The sequence below is a fragment of the Pseudophryne corroboree genome, chromosome 6 (assembly GCF_028390025.1).
Source record: "Pseudophryne corroboree isolate aPseCor3 chromosome 6, aPseCor3.hap2, whole genome shotgun sequence".
Lineage (NCBI taxonomy): Eukaryota > Metazoa > Chordata > Amphibia > Anura > Myobatrachidae > Pseudophryne > Pseudophryne corroboree.
Window position 1 is genome coordinate 548,574,267 of NC_086449.1, and position 15,361 is coordinate 548,589,627.

Sequence of the window (15,361 nt, forward strand, 5' to 3'; positions counted from 1 at the left end):
GATAGAGCCGAAATCTGGACCTTAATGGAACCCAATTTCAGGCCCAAAGTCACTCCCGACTGTAGGAAGTGAAGGAAACGGCCCAGCTGGAATTCCTCCGTAGGGGCATTCCTGGCCTCACACCAAGCAACATATTTTCGCCATATACGGTGATAATGTTTAGCCGTCACGTCCTTCCTAGCATTTATCAGCATAGGAATAACCTCATCCGGATTGCCTTTTTCTGCTAGGATCCGGCGTTCAACCGCCATGCCGTCAAACGCAGCCGCGGTAAGTCTTGGAACAGACAGGGCCCCTGTTGCACCAAGTCCTGTCTTAGAGGACTTAGAGGCAGAGGCCATGGGTCCTCTGTGAGCATTTCTTGCAGATCCGGATACCAAGTCTTTCTTGGCCAATCCGGAACAATGAGTATTGTTCTCACTCTTCTTTTTCTTATGATTCTCAGCACCTTTGGTATGAGAGGAAGAGGAGGAAATACATAAATCGACTGGAACACCCACGGTGTCACTAGTGCGTCTACAGCTATCGCCTGAGGGTCTCTTGACCTGGCGCAATATCTCTGTAGTTTTTTGTTGAGGCGGGATGCCATCATGTCCACCTGTGGCAGTTCCCACCGCCTTGCAATCTGCGTGAAGACTTCTTGATGAAGTCCCCACTCTCCCGGGTGGGGGTCGCTGAGGAAGTCTGCTTCCCAGTTGTCCACTCCCGGAATGAACACTGCTGACAGTGCTCTTACGTGATTCTCCGCCCAGCGAATAATTCTGGTGGCTTCTACCATCGCCACCCTGCTCCTTGTGCCGCCTTGGCGGTTTACATGAGTCACTGCGGTGATATTGTCTGACTGAATCAGAACCGGTTGGTCGCGAAGCAGGGACTCCGTTTGACGTAGGGTGTTGTATATGGCCCTTAGTTCCAGGATGTTGATGTGAAGGCAAGTCTCCTGACTTGACCACAGCCCTTGGAAATCTCTTCCCTGTGTGACTGCCCCCACCCTCGGAGGCTTGCATCCGTGGTCACCAGGACCCAGTCCTGAATGCCGAATCTGCGACCTTCGAGAAGGTGAGCACTCTGCAGCCACCACAGGAGAGACACCCTGGTCCTGGGGGATAGGGTGATTAACCGATGCATCTGAAGATGTGATCCGGACCACTTGTCCAGTAAGTCCCATTGGAAGGTCCTCGCGTGGAACCTGCCGAAGGGAATGGCCTCGTATGATGCCACCATCCTTCCCAGGACTCGAGTGCAGTGATGCACTGACACCTGTTTTGGTTTTAATAGATTCCTGACCAGTGTCACGAGCTCCTGAGCTCTCTCTATCGGGAGATAAACCCTTTTCTGGTCTGTGTCTAGGATCATGCCTAGGAGAGGCAGATGAGCTGTAGGAACCAACTGCGACTTTGGAATATATAGAATCCAGCCGTGTTGCCGTTACACTTCCAGAGAAAGTGATACGCTATTCAGCCACTGCTCTCTTGATCTCGCTTTTATGAGGAGATCGTCCAAGTACGTGATAATAGTGACACCTTGCTTCCGCAGGAGCACCATCATTTCCGCCATTACCTTGGTGAACATTCTCGGGGCCGTGGAGAGACCAAACGGCAACGTCTGAAATTGGTAATGACAATCCCGTACCGCAATTCTGAGGTACGCCTGATGAGGTGGATAAATGGGGACATGAAGGTATGCATCCTTTATTATGTCCCGAGTCACCATAAAATCTCCCCCTTTCAGGTTTGCAATGACCGCTCTTAGCGATTCCATCTTGAACTTGAACCTTTTCAGGTATATGTTCAGGGATTTTAAATTCAATATGGGTCTGACCGAACCGTCCGGTTTCGGGACTACCACATGGTCGAATAATAACCCCCTCCTTGTTGAAGGAGGGGAACCTTGACCACCACCTGTTGAAGATACAATTTGTGAATTGCAGTTAACACTGTTTCCCTCTCGTGGGGGGAAGCCGGCAAGGCCGTCGGTGAGGGGGCATCTTCTCAAAGTCCAGCTTGTATCCCTGAGACACAATATCTATTGCCCAGGGATCTAACAGGGAGTGAACCCACTTGTGGCTGAACTTACGAAGGCGTGCCCCCACCGGGCCTAGCTCCGCCTGTGGAGCCCCAGCGACATGCGGTGGATTTTTGTAGAGGCCGGGGAGGACTTCTGTTCCTGGGAACTAGCTGTGTTGTGCAGCTTCTTTCCTCTGCCCCCGCCTCTGGCAAGAAAGGACGCACCTCTGACTTTCTTGTTTCTTTGTTCGAAAGGCTGCATTTGATAATGTCCTGCTTTCCTAGGCTGTGTAGGAATATAAGGCAAAATATCAGAATTACCAGCTATAGCTGTGGAGACCAGGTCCGAGAACCCTTCTCCACACAATCCTCAGCCTTCCATATGCCTCTTAAGTCGGCATCATCTGTCCATTGCATATTCTACAGGACACGTCAAGCAGAAATCGACATAGCTTTGACTCTAGGACCCAGTATACTCATGTCTCTTTGGGCATGTTATATATATATATATATATATATATATATATATATCTATCTCTTAAGACAGCATCTTTAATATATATACATATCTATATATACATATATATATATCTACATACTAGGGTCTCAATCTCTGCTGATAAGGTACCTGTCCACGCTTCCACAGCGCTATAAACCCATGCCGACACAATCGCCGGTCTGAGTAGTGTACCAGAATGTGCACGCTAGCTGCAGGATCCCTGAGAATAGCTGTTAAGTCAGGGCTACCTTTTGGGCAAACGTGACACCCTAGGGGAAGATTCCCATCCTATCCTGGCCCTAGTGGGGAAAGGATACTGCCTGAGAATTCTTTGTGGGAAACTGCAGTCTCTTGTCTGGAGATTCCCGCTCTTTTTCATCATGAGAGGAGGGAAATTTACCTCAGCTTTCTTCCCCTTAAACATGTGTACCCTTGTGTCAGGGACAGATAAGTCATCAGTGATATGCAAATCATCTTTTATTACAATAATCATATATTGAATACTTTTCTGCCATTTTGGCTGTAACTTTGCATTATCGTAGTCGACACTGGAGTCAACCTCCGTGTCGATATCAGTGTTTATTATTTTGGATAGTGAGCATTGAGAGACTCTGAAGGTCTCTGCGACATAGGGACAGACATGGGTAGATTTCCTGTCTGTTCTCTAATCTTTTGTGCAATAAATTCACCTTAGCACTTAATTACACATATCCAAACAGGTGTCGGCGTTGTCGACGGAGACACCCTCACACACACATATTTGCTCTATCTCCTCCTTAGGGGAGCCTTTTACCTCAGACATGTCGACACACAAGTACCGACACACCACACACTCAGGGATTGCTCATCTGAAGACAATTCCCCCATAAGGCCCTTTGGAGAGACAGAGAGAGAGTAAGCCAGCACACACCCCAGCACTATTAACCCAGGAATAACACAGTAACTTAATGTTAACCCAGTAGCTGCTGTTTATATTGATTTTTGCGCCTAATTATGTGCCCCCCTCTCTTTTTACCCTCTTCTACCATGTAACTGCAGGGGAGAGACTGGGGAGCTTCCTCTCAGCGGTGCTGTGGAGAAAAAACATGGCGCTGGTGAGTGCTGAGGAAGAAGCCCCGCCCCCTCGACGGCGGGCTTCTGTCCCGCTTTCATGTACAATTTTGGCGGGGGCTCATACATATATACAGTGCCCAACTGTATATTATGCAAACTTTTGCCAAAGAGGTCTCTAATTGCTGCCCAGGGCGCCCCCCCCCCTGCGCCCTGCACCCTACAGTGACCGGAGTATGTGGGTTTAGTGTGGGAGCAATGGCGCACAGCTGCAGTGCTGTGCACTACCTCAGTGAAGACTGGAGTATTCTGCCGCCGATTTCGAAGTCTTCTTGCTTCTTTCACCGGCTTCTGTCTTCCGGCTCTGCGAGGGGGACGGCGGCGCGGCTCCGGGATCGGATGACAAAGGGTGAGATCCTGTGTACGATCTCTCTGGAGCTAATGGTGTCCAGTAGCCTAAGAAGCAAGACCTATCTTCAGTGAGTAGGGCTGCTTCTCTCCCCTCAGTCCCACGCTGCAGAGAGTCTGTTGCCAGCAGATCTCTCTGAAAATAAAAAAACCTAACAAAATACATTCTTATAGCAAGCTCAGGAGAGCTCACTAAGTAGCACCCAGCTCGTCCGGGCACAGATTCAAACTGAGGTCTGGAGGAGGGACATAGAGGGAGGAGCCAGAGCACACCAGTATCCAAATTCTTTCTTAAAGTGCTCTGTCTCCTGCGGAGCCAGTCTATTCCCCATGGTCCTTACGGAGTCCCCAGCATCCACTAGGACGTTAGAGAAATTACTGTTACATTATCAACTAACCTCTTTTATTCACAGGTATGAGCGTTCTTTTAACACACTCAAGCGCTCCTTCTTTTATATGTTATGTACTATATCAGGCCTGGCCAACCTGTGGCTCTCCAGCTGTTGTGAAACTACACATCCCAGCATGCCATGCTACAGTTTTGCTATCAGGGGATGCTAAAACTGTGGCAGGGTATGCTGGGATGTGTTTCACAACATCTGGAGAGCCACAGGTTGGCCAGTCCTGTACTATATGGTAGTTTTGCTAAAAAAGCGTACAATGGTTTGAGAGATGCTTGGTAAACGCAATCACAATGTGCACAATTATTGGCAATTGCTTTGCAGAATTAATTGGGGCATAAAGAAGGAGATGTTGAATAAAAAAAAACCTACAAAAACAACATTTGATCTCCGTTTGCAGTTCTGGGGCAATAAGAGGATGAGTTTTACTACTGAAGGTAGCAAAATCCTATAATGTCCATGTACTAATGAAGCGCAAATATTTAACAGTCCCCATGCTGGCATCATAATTTAACATAGATAAACATAAAGCTTACATTTGAAAGAGTCTTCCTGGGTTGACAATGCCGGGGTCTTGTGACTCTGCAACTTACCAGGGTTATTCCCAGGACTAGCAACCTGGGTCAGTGCCTCAACTCATGCCTAGAAGGAGCTGATTGGCGGAGAATGGTAGCACTTAGAGATGACATCATCTCCAAGTACCCACTGCAAACTGGAAGACCCGGGTCTGCTGTGAAGGGTGACGAACTGGTAATAACGTGGGTCGTCACCCATGTGTGAACGGGGACAAGTACAGAAAGCCCTGGCTTCAACCCATGCTCAGTGTCCTGGTTCCAAGCCGGGGTCTGAAAGGGATATATGTGTGTGTCCATGAGGATTTTGATTGTAAGCTCTACTGCAGCAGGGACTGATGTGAATGCCAAAATATTCTCTGTAAAGTGCAGTGTAATATGTGTGCGCTATATCATTATTTGTAAGCAGAATTTTTGCAATTAAAAAATGACACATATCTGTAAGTCACTGAAGGCAAAAAATCTGCACTTACATTGGGTCGCAGTCCTGCTGCCAGTTTGTAGTATGTTTCTGCTGCTTCATTCAGACTGGCTTGCCTGAAAAGTAAAGACCAAATACTTTAATAATATAATTAAAAGAAAGTGTACAGTACAATACCTTTCTGCGTTTTATACAATGGAACATGGTAATTTCAACTACAAGATCATAATAATAATAATAATAATAATAATACTACATATTATCACATTAAAAAGCAATCACCCCTGATATAACAGGGAGCATTTGTTTCAGGTTGTTGTTTTATTTATTGCAACTCTAAATATAAACGAAATCTAAAAATGTATACATATAAATGTGAAAGCCCTCATCATTAATTCTTATACTTCCCGATATGTTAGGAAGCTGAAATATAACATAGGTATTCTGCAGGTGGGAAATAGGAAAACTATATAATCAGAATTTGAATAAACCTCCCCTAAGGGGATGAAAAGGGTGTTGACATAATGACATCATTACCGGTGTGTGGCTTGCGTTGCGTGAACGATAACGCCCAAATGGACAATCGGATCAAAACTTGGACTGCACTTCCAGTGGGTAGAATTTAATAAACTACAAAAATGGTCCTGTCGCTTTTTACCGTATCTGCTACAGGTGCTCCTCGGGTAACGCCAAGAACCATGGATTAATATTTACTTACATTAACACGTCTCAGATTTACATCTCTATAGATTCACCAAATTATTAACACTCATGTATATGTACAACCGTGAAAATCAGAAAATCCCCTGCGAAGAACACGTACTGTAGAACAGCTAGTATATTTATTTATCTTGTATTAGAAAGTGAACTGTATTATCTTCTCTTTAGATTTCACAACAGCAAAATGTCGGTCAAAATGAAAAATTTCAATTTACTAATAAAAAGTAAAGGTATCAAAATATTATTCAGTCAGGAGAAAATATCCTCTTTATTGGACGAGCACTGCGTAGATAGATAAATAAAATAAATATTTATTCTAATATAAGTACATCACTGGCCTGGATTCTACATAGATTTTCACTGACACAAATGGACTTATAGGAGTCTATATGAATGGAGATATGCATGTCAGAAATTATATCTCCAAATTATTTCAATCATTTGCAAATAAAGTTTGCTATATAACTAGCAATAATCTGCAAATCTTCACATTATTGTTTTGGGACAATTTAATTAAAAAACAAATGTGGGGAGATTTTCTTTTGATGTTTCCAAGCAAACTAAAAGTATGGTATGGTGTATATAAGACAAATTAGCAACAGGCTCTGTAAATAGTTTCTATACTTTTATTAACATCATTACATCTTGGAGTCCAGAGACTCCATTTATTTTAATCCAGTTATAAATAATAAATGAAAAAATAAATAAAATCAAATATACTTCCCTTGCCAGTGCCTTAATGGATTACAGCTTAGATGCTTTAACGGTTTTCTATTTACAAGACTGATTGGTTTGCGAGCTGCTTTATAACCTATTGCTATTTACAGCAAACATTAAATAACTTGCCTACTCTGTCTTAGAAACTAGAAGAACATAAAATAGTCCAGTCAAGGCTGTCATTATTTACTCAGAGATGGTTATTGCATTAATGCTACGTTGCTTAGATAATAAAACAGGAATCTGAAATTTACTATCCCCTTTTTTCTCTTTGAAAAATTGGTTTATTTTTATGCAACTGTTACATTAGATCCTCACCCCAAGGGCAAACTGTTATGGAAGTCATGTCCGTTTTGAAAAATGGTAATATTATTTCCACAGCTATGAGCGTCAGTTGTGTCTCGTTTGTAAGTCTGCGTACAGAAATATGAGCCTCCAACAGTGTACAAAACAGATAATGGGTATTACATATTCTAGTGTTTAAGGAGAAATGAAATATTAAAGACACCGCAGTAATATTTTCCACATAATCACATGCTTGGATTTTGCTTTTAACCCTTCATCTGCTAAAAGGTAAACTGCTGACACAGGGGGTTATTCAGGTCGCATTGATAATAGAGGTGACCGCAATAGCCCCATTCCAGGCAGCAATGCACATGCGCAGGTCCTGCCCTGCTAGTGCGCTAGCAGCCAATGCGATCTGATCGCATTGGATGCGAATGCCTCTGCCTGACTGACAGGCGGAGGCATTCATGGGGCGGTGACAGAGCATTGCGGGGGCAGCGCAGGGGAAACAGGGGCGGGGTGGTCGCCATTTGCAGGTCGCTCCAATCAAGAAAATGGTCTGCGGCTGCAGGGGGTCGTCCACAGTTGCTGCGACCGAAGTTATCTTACGTTCGCAGCCACTGGCTAGGTCATTTAGCATGCCCCGTTAAAGAGCAGAATCTGCAATCCTTGCTGAATAACGCCCACAGTACAATACTTTAATGAGATTCTTGCTCTTTGACTCTTTAAATTTAATAGATAATGAGGATTTTTTTCATAGATTTCTTTGAAAAAATAAAATAAAGCAAACAATGTAGACCTGGTTCTGATAGGCAAGACTGCTCAGCAGTAATGCTCACTTTTGAGAAAGACGCTTATAGAAAGGGAGTGACATATCAAGTAGACATTCAGAATGTCGACATGACCCAAATATAGACAGGGTCCCAATGTCAATATTTGACATTCACAATTTCAACACTGACATAATGTTATTATGTTCAACATGTTATCATTAAGAATGTCAATAAAACCCCATTCACACTGCACTTCTGACCTGGGATATTGTGGGGGCAACTCGGGTTGGGTTTTGGTGTGAAAGGGTCAAACCAGGTTGTAAGCACCGGGATTTCATCCTTTGTCGCGGCCAAGGTTATTCCCGGGACAGACCCATATAGCGGTGTTAAAATGAGCTGACTGATGGCTTAGAAACACTTGGAGATGACGTCATCTCCAAGCGTCCACTTTAAATGACGTACTGGTAGATACTGGTTCGATGTGACAGACCTAACAGTGACAGGGAATAACCCGGGTCCATCCTGTGGTGCGAATCAAGCAAGTACATCTGAACATGACTTGAAACCCGGCTTCAAACCACGTTCAAAATCCCATGTTGGACCCGGGATTCTGGTCTGAAAGGGGTATAATACTATTTTACCCTATCCCTAACCACAGCCTATATCTAACACTCATATATTTATATTGCAGACATGCATAAAGGCAAAAGCCAATGCAACGTGTTGTATGATGGATTGAGGATAATGTGAATCTCTTCAAAAATACCATGTTTGATTTTGTGTATGCGTGATACAAATGCATGGTGCTGTAGGGTTTTCTTAGTACAAGCATAAACAAACTTGCATGTGGAAAAATCTAGAAGAGAACGAACAATCTAGAGTGAGTAGATAACATACTCTAATTTAAAAAAACAACAACAATATATGGTTAACTTGTATGGATTTTGGTAGAGTAGTCTCTTCTAGTAAATGGGAGATGAAAGACTGCTAGATTATATACAGTCATTCTATTCAAATCTGAATGTATTCAGAACTGCAAAACATACCATTAGCATGAAAGTAGGCTTCTGGTGGCTCTCTGGTCAACATGAATTTCAGCCACAGGCTAGTGTGTGATGTAAATATCCACCAAAATGCCAACAAAGTATGAAAGAGCTGATAATAAATGGTAGACTCAGTGATATAAACATAACTTTATGGATTTAATTATTAATATCCTGCAAGTGTAGGAAGCCAATTTAACTCAATGTAAGATTTTTACCTTTTTTTGTGGGTATATGGGAATTACTCAAGTATGACACATAAGAAGGAAAAATACTCCCAACAGACAAAATATATCCTGCCGAACTACAACGTGATCAGAGTCATCACCAACAAAGAATGAATTACTTCTCTCACTAACCACATATAAGGATTTACACTTGGAAACTAAGCATTAATCACAAATGATTTCCTATTACACTGTACTTCAAATAATGATATTCCAGTCAAACAGCCCACTTTCGTGTAATACAGTAAATCATTCTTATTACGTTACACTGATTTGTGTAACAATTTAGGGGGAGATGGACTAAGCCTTGAAGAGAGACAAAGTGGAGAGAGATAAAGTGCCAGACAATCAGCTCCCAACTGCCATGTTACAGGTTGTGTTTGAAAAATGACAATTAGGAGCTGATTGGTTGGCAATTCATCTCTCTCCACTTTATCACTCTCTAAGGCTTAGTACATCTACCCCTTAGTACTGTAGCTGTATAATTGGGATACATGGAACTTCAAGGTTATATTGTCAATTCCAGAGTTTAAGGAGATACAAGCATCCTAGAAAATTCAGCTTTTGCCACTTGTATGGACTTGAATATATTTAGTAAAATAATATCTTGACACACAAAATAAGCATTTATTAAAATGAAGCCATAGATGCAGTCTCTAAAGAGCTGGAGCACTCTTTTGTCACATGGGGAGAATGGCCCAAAACAATAATGTGTCATGATGGGAACAACTGATGGCATCAGAACACTCATGGCTCTGCTGGAAAAATACAGCATGCAATTGCTCCCATGCAACATCAGCCAGCTAGTGTAACAGTTCACAAGAAAAACGATGCACTCGTTAACTAATGAGGACTTCATTACATTTTCTATATAACTCATATTATTTTTGTTAAATAATTTTGTGAGAGAAAAGAACCATTTTAAAGCTTATTGTAAATCACAGTATGCATAGTGATAGAATAAGGAATAGACGTATATAAGTTTAGTAGCTTGCATTAGAAATAAATTACAATTTATTTCTAAATAAATTCTAAATAGGTATACAGTACAAGTAGACTAAATGAATAGCTCTTTTACATATAGTTCCCCTGTAAATACCTACTAACCAGTAAGATCCTGGTCAGGCAGGTTCTCACTCGTTCTACAAGCCCTGTGTGTTATTCTTTAGGCACTGTTGCTACATCAGAACTCAGATTCTCATCAGCAAAGCTTACACAGGATTTTATTCAAGCATACATGGCCCACCAACAACTGTTATATGGCCCTAGCATTTTGTTACATCCCATGTTGTGGTTTCTTGGAAACCAGGGTTTGTAAAAAATGTTCCAGGCATAGCTGCCTGGAGAGAGCGCGCAAGGTTGCAATGAGGGGGGAGTATCTGCTGATATAACTAGTGTACGGCATGAATCGATGCTAGAAAACACTTTCTGATCACCACAGTGAAGCATACCTGGAGGTGACAGGCAGCTGATCACTGAGGGAGCGGGGATGGGAGCTTGTCATCATTAGGTCCAACCCTCTTGCAGCATAATAGCATAATTGGTGGGCCTGTGAAGAGGGGAGGGGCCAGAGAAAGGCTACATTGCATCCCTATAAAGTCACATGACTTCTGAAATGATGTGCTTGCACAATACATCACTGTCCGATACAGACATTTATCTTATTACAAGTATAACAAGAATAGTGACCTCATTCTTAGGTTTTTGGTCATTTTTAAACAGCATAGTACAATATGTATATATTATTATAAATGTAAATTTTCCACTAGGGAAGGCAGTATTACACTGTACCCTTAGTACGCCACACATTCATGGTCAGCCAGATTGCACCTCTCTCCCCCAGGAGCACCATGAGGGATCTGTAGGCAAAAGTCTCCTTTTCCCTTACAATGGCTGGTCACCTGGTACAGGTCACTGAGGACAAGACACTACCACAATGTGCAAGTTGTATGACTATACAGACGTGTGTTCATACATCATTGCTGCAATTGCACCAAACAAACTCTCTCGGCAGTCTTAGCAGCAGTGCGAGGCGACTAGGACACACCAGGAGACTGTGTTGATTTTTTTTTATAAGTGACACTTGTATATCTCTGTGCGACTGAGTCTGTGATCTGTACATGAAGTGCTACAATGTAGCAGCTGCCGCTTTTCTACAATACAATTTTCGTTGAGCTCCGTAAACAGACCAAGGGGTCTATTCATGAAACAGCGAAGAGTGGAGAAGTAAGCCTGTGGAAAAGTTGCCCATGGCAACCAATCAGCTGCTCCGTACAATTGTATAGTATGTCAATTATAAAGGTTACTTCAACGCTGATTGCTTGCCATGGGCAACTTCTCCACTTGCTCACTTCTCCACACTTTTCTCTGCTTCATGAATAGACCCCCTAGTCACACACAATATACAAGTGTTGCATAACAAATTAATCACAAAAAAAGAGCGTCCCTATTGGGAAAAGACACCCAACATTAGCAGAACTGCACGGGACCTGGTGGCTCACTCCCGCCAGGCATCTTGCGCTGCATGGCCTATTAAGGCTAGATGTATGAGGATGTAATGATATAGAGAGCATTTCCAAAGGCAAGATGACTACTGATAACATAATACGTACATGCTGTATGCTCTCTATAAGGGTTACATGAAGCCTCTAACTTGCCTGTTGCCGACCACTGCCTTGACATCTAAAGTAAAACAACTGTCAGAAAAACAGTCAGGGATATGCTATATTCTATTCACCTGAGCATGTGAGCTGCATTAAACACAACATCAAACTCGGAGCCGTCCAGCTCTGCAGCTTTCTTTGCCATTTCTGCTGCTTCCAGCACACGTCCTTCTTCCAGCAGGAACTGGCCTGCAATAGCAATGCATATAATCTTATGTCAAACAATATCAGTATTACATTAAGTGATACAGACAAAATAACAACAAACTAGAAGAATGGTTAAAACACTATTTTATATGGAAATAAGGATAAATTACATTTTCATACATGAAGTAGAGAGTTATAAAACACCATTCATGCCAAACGTCACTGCAAATATGTAAGGAAATAAAGTATAACCGGGCACTAAATCAACCTCTGCAAACAGCAAGGAGGAACAGGTTGCATTATTTCTCCTCAGTTTCACGTATTCGGTGAGCCCTCCAATCCAAGCTGTCATAGAGCTGGCACTATGGGAGGTATCTGTTTCCCAGTGATAACTCATGCCTGACAGAAGGGGATTACACTTATTAGGATTTCCCTAGCTTCATGGTGTGTAGATATTTTCTAGTTAACATAACTTTTTAGAGAAGCCTAGAAAAAGTATTAGTAACTGTATTACAGATATTTAATATCCCTCTGTCCTATGTAGCAGTATCGTGTTACATTCTGACTAGGAGGGCAAAGTCTATTTAAAGAAGAGTTTTTTTCCCCACCATTTTGCCAGTTACACTCAGGCTGCCCCTGCGGGTGATGAGAGGGGCAGGTACAAAGTAGCCACGCTCTCAATACCATGTGACCATGACCCCTTCAGCATCATTCTGCTGCTTCGTGGGTCTGATATGCCTAGTGGAACGTGGTCATGCTTCACTGATTGCACATCTGCTTAATGTCAGGACCTGTAAGTTTTCATGGTGCTCCTGGCTGTCCCTGCCATATGTACTGCTTTTGTATTACTCAGCACTACTGACCGTTCCTTTGCATGTTCATGATATTGTCCAGTACGCTGCACACACTATTTTGCCTTTAATCCTATTCTGCATGTGAAAACATTTTATTTATGGTAAGTAATGTAATATTCACAGATGCAGATTGCACCAGTGTAGTTATTGGTGGAATGCACTTAAGAACTAGTGCATACAGTAGTTACCTACGCCCTCATACTGTCACAGAAACTTCGAGATTAGCTCACAAACTACCATTTCTCAGCGACGTCTGTTTACTGGCAGTGGGAAGGGATGTGTCAATAGTGATAACTGGTCACAGAAAAACAGAAAACCATTGGACCCTGCTCACAAGGCGGCTGTTTTTTTTTCTTTTGTTGTTTTTTTTTTTTTTTTTTTACACGTCTCCAGTACAATTATTAATCATGGTTCATAGGATTTTTGTTGGAAAGCACCTTCAAGTGCAATACTGGGAAAGTATTATTTGAATAGAAACATGAACAAAAATATAAAATGTAATTTTTTTTCAGATAACTGTACAGAGGTTCAGATCTCAATCAAGCCCTCAAGTTCGTCACAGTCGCCCGGAGGCAAGATAAATATTGGTGCCCCCCTATTTTCTATATTAAGATAAATATATGTATGTATGTATGTATGTATGTATGTATGTATGTATGTATGTATGTATGTGTGCGTGTGTATATGTGTGTGTGTGTGTGTGTGTGTGTGTGTGTGTGTGTGTGTGTGTATATATGGAGTGTTATGAAAAAAAATGATATACTGTATTTATACATTTAATTGTCTTTTATTTTAAATCACACATTTCTTAGCAGTCATACCCAGGATTAGAACCCATAACCTGTTACACTAACAGCAGACACTTTACTGATGGAGTTATTTGCTCCTGTAGAGGAAGCATGAGAATTCTAACTATATGAAGTTGTGTGTAATCGTCAGAGAAGTATCTTCATATAGTTAAAATTCTCATATTTCCTATACAGGAGCAAACAGCTTCATCAGTAAGGTGTCTGCTTCCAGTGTAATAGGTTGTGGTTTCTAATCCTGGGTGTGATACCTGCAAAATGTGTATATTCAGTATAATAAAAAGGGTGTGATTTGTATGGTGCAGGGACCAGTGAGGAAGTCGGCCACTGAAAAGACAGCGACAGCTATCAATTAACTTAATTCAATGGTGTAACAGTAGATCCACTGTTTACCATTGGGACATGTAAAATGATTATGGCAAAATCTATTTGTATACACAACAAACATAAAATACCTGATTAGTGGTTAAGAAAAAGGGAAAGTGAAACATGTTTGCAAGGCAACCTCATGTCAGGTAATGGTAAACGTGCTTACCTCATCAAAGTGTACCCAATACAGCATGACCCTAATCTAATTGGTGATATGATGGTGATTAAGGGTTAGAGTACATGCTTTCAAAGCAAGTATCTTAAGGGGGGTACACACGGAGAGATCCGTGCTTAAAATCTAAGCAAACAGAAAAAAGGTTTTTAGGCGCTGAACAGGGTCGTGCAAATATAGCACTGGTAATGGCAGCCACTTGGTAAGGAGGTAGCCGGCCTCCTGAAAGTGAAACAACTAAAACAAAATCACCAAGTAGGCGCACGGTACCAGTGATGTTGATAAAAACACAATTTATTAACATAAAACCAATAACAAACTGATTAAAAGACACAACACTACACAGAGCATATAACTGAGGTATTATACCTTATAGTTCACACATAAAGTGTATAAATAAGTGAAAGGGACACTAATATGCAGGAGAACCCGTCTCTGTAAGATAGGGTTAATCTCTCACATTAATTCCATATCAGACAGTTTAAATGAAAAGGAAGTCCTGTAAACTGATGTAATTAGCGTTTGTGACCATAAAGGTGTCCAGATTTAAATAGTGTTTCCTTGGAGCAAAATAAACCAGCCGATTAATGTTACTCACTGAGACGTAATGATCTCTTGCTGTACGGGATAAATGGTTAAGAAACCGCTTGTTATCACCCTGTGCATGGGTGAGACATCCGTCAGCGGTATATTCAGATGAAAGCCACTTCTTTCTGTGCAGCACCAGTTGCCTGTATTAGATCACCATACAGATCCTCCAGCTTGCTGAGCGACGCCCGGCCGGGCAGGAGGTAACAATGTTCCAAATGCAAGGAGAGTTAGAGTGGAGTGATTGAATCACAGGCTGGATCATTCACCGGTAACTTGTAACAAACGGCTGAAAGTGATGGATGTCGTGCTCCGTGGGACACTTAATGGTCAAGTGTGGCCCTTACTTCTGTACCCTCAACGCGTTTCTCCGCACCTCAGGCGGCTTCTTCAAGAGGCAGAGTGTTCTTCTCTGAGCACAATTGTGGTTGTTTTATACCTTGTCCCATTAAAATCATTAGAAACAGGTGAGTGTGAAGGCTCAACAGGTGCTCTGAAATCAGAGTCTTCATACACAGATAACGTGTCACAGGGTTTTTAATTAGACATTTAATTCAAAAAATATATATTTTAAAATCAATCCTATGGCTAACAGTTTGTCATAAATAAAAACAACATAAATAAAAATATAAATATATTT

General features: G+C 41.9%; 1 protein-coding gene across 3 annotated transcripts in view; it reads right to left on the reverse strand.

Moving 5' to 3' along the window:
- Positions 1-15,361, reverse strand: part of TMTC2 (transmembrane O-mannosyltransferase targeting cadherins 2) — a 447,032-nt gene that overhangs the window by 35,833 nt on the left and 395,838 nt on the right. For all 3 annotated transcript variants that reach the window (XM_063927679.1, XM_063927680.1, XM_063927681.1), the window contains 2 exons: positions 11,860-11,974; positions 5,410-5,473 (listed from right to left, as the gene is read on the reverse strand). In XM_063927679.1, coding sequence (XP_063783749.1) covers positions 5,410-5,473; positions 11,860-11,974 — 179 coding nt within the window. The remainder of the gene's footprint in view (positions 1-5,409; positions 5,474-11,859; positions 11,975-15,361) is intronic.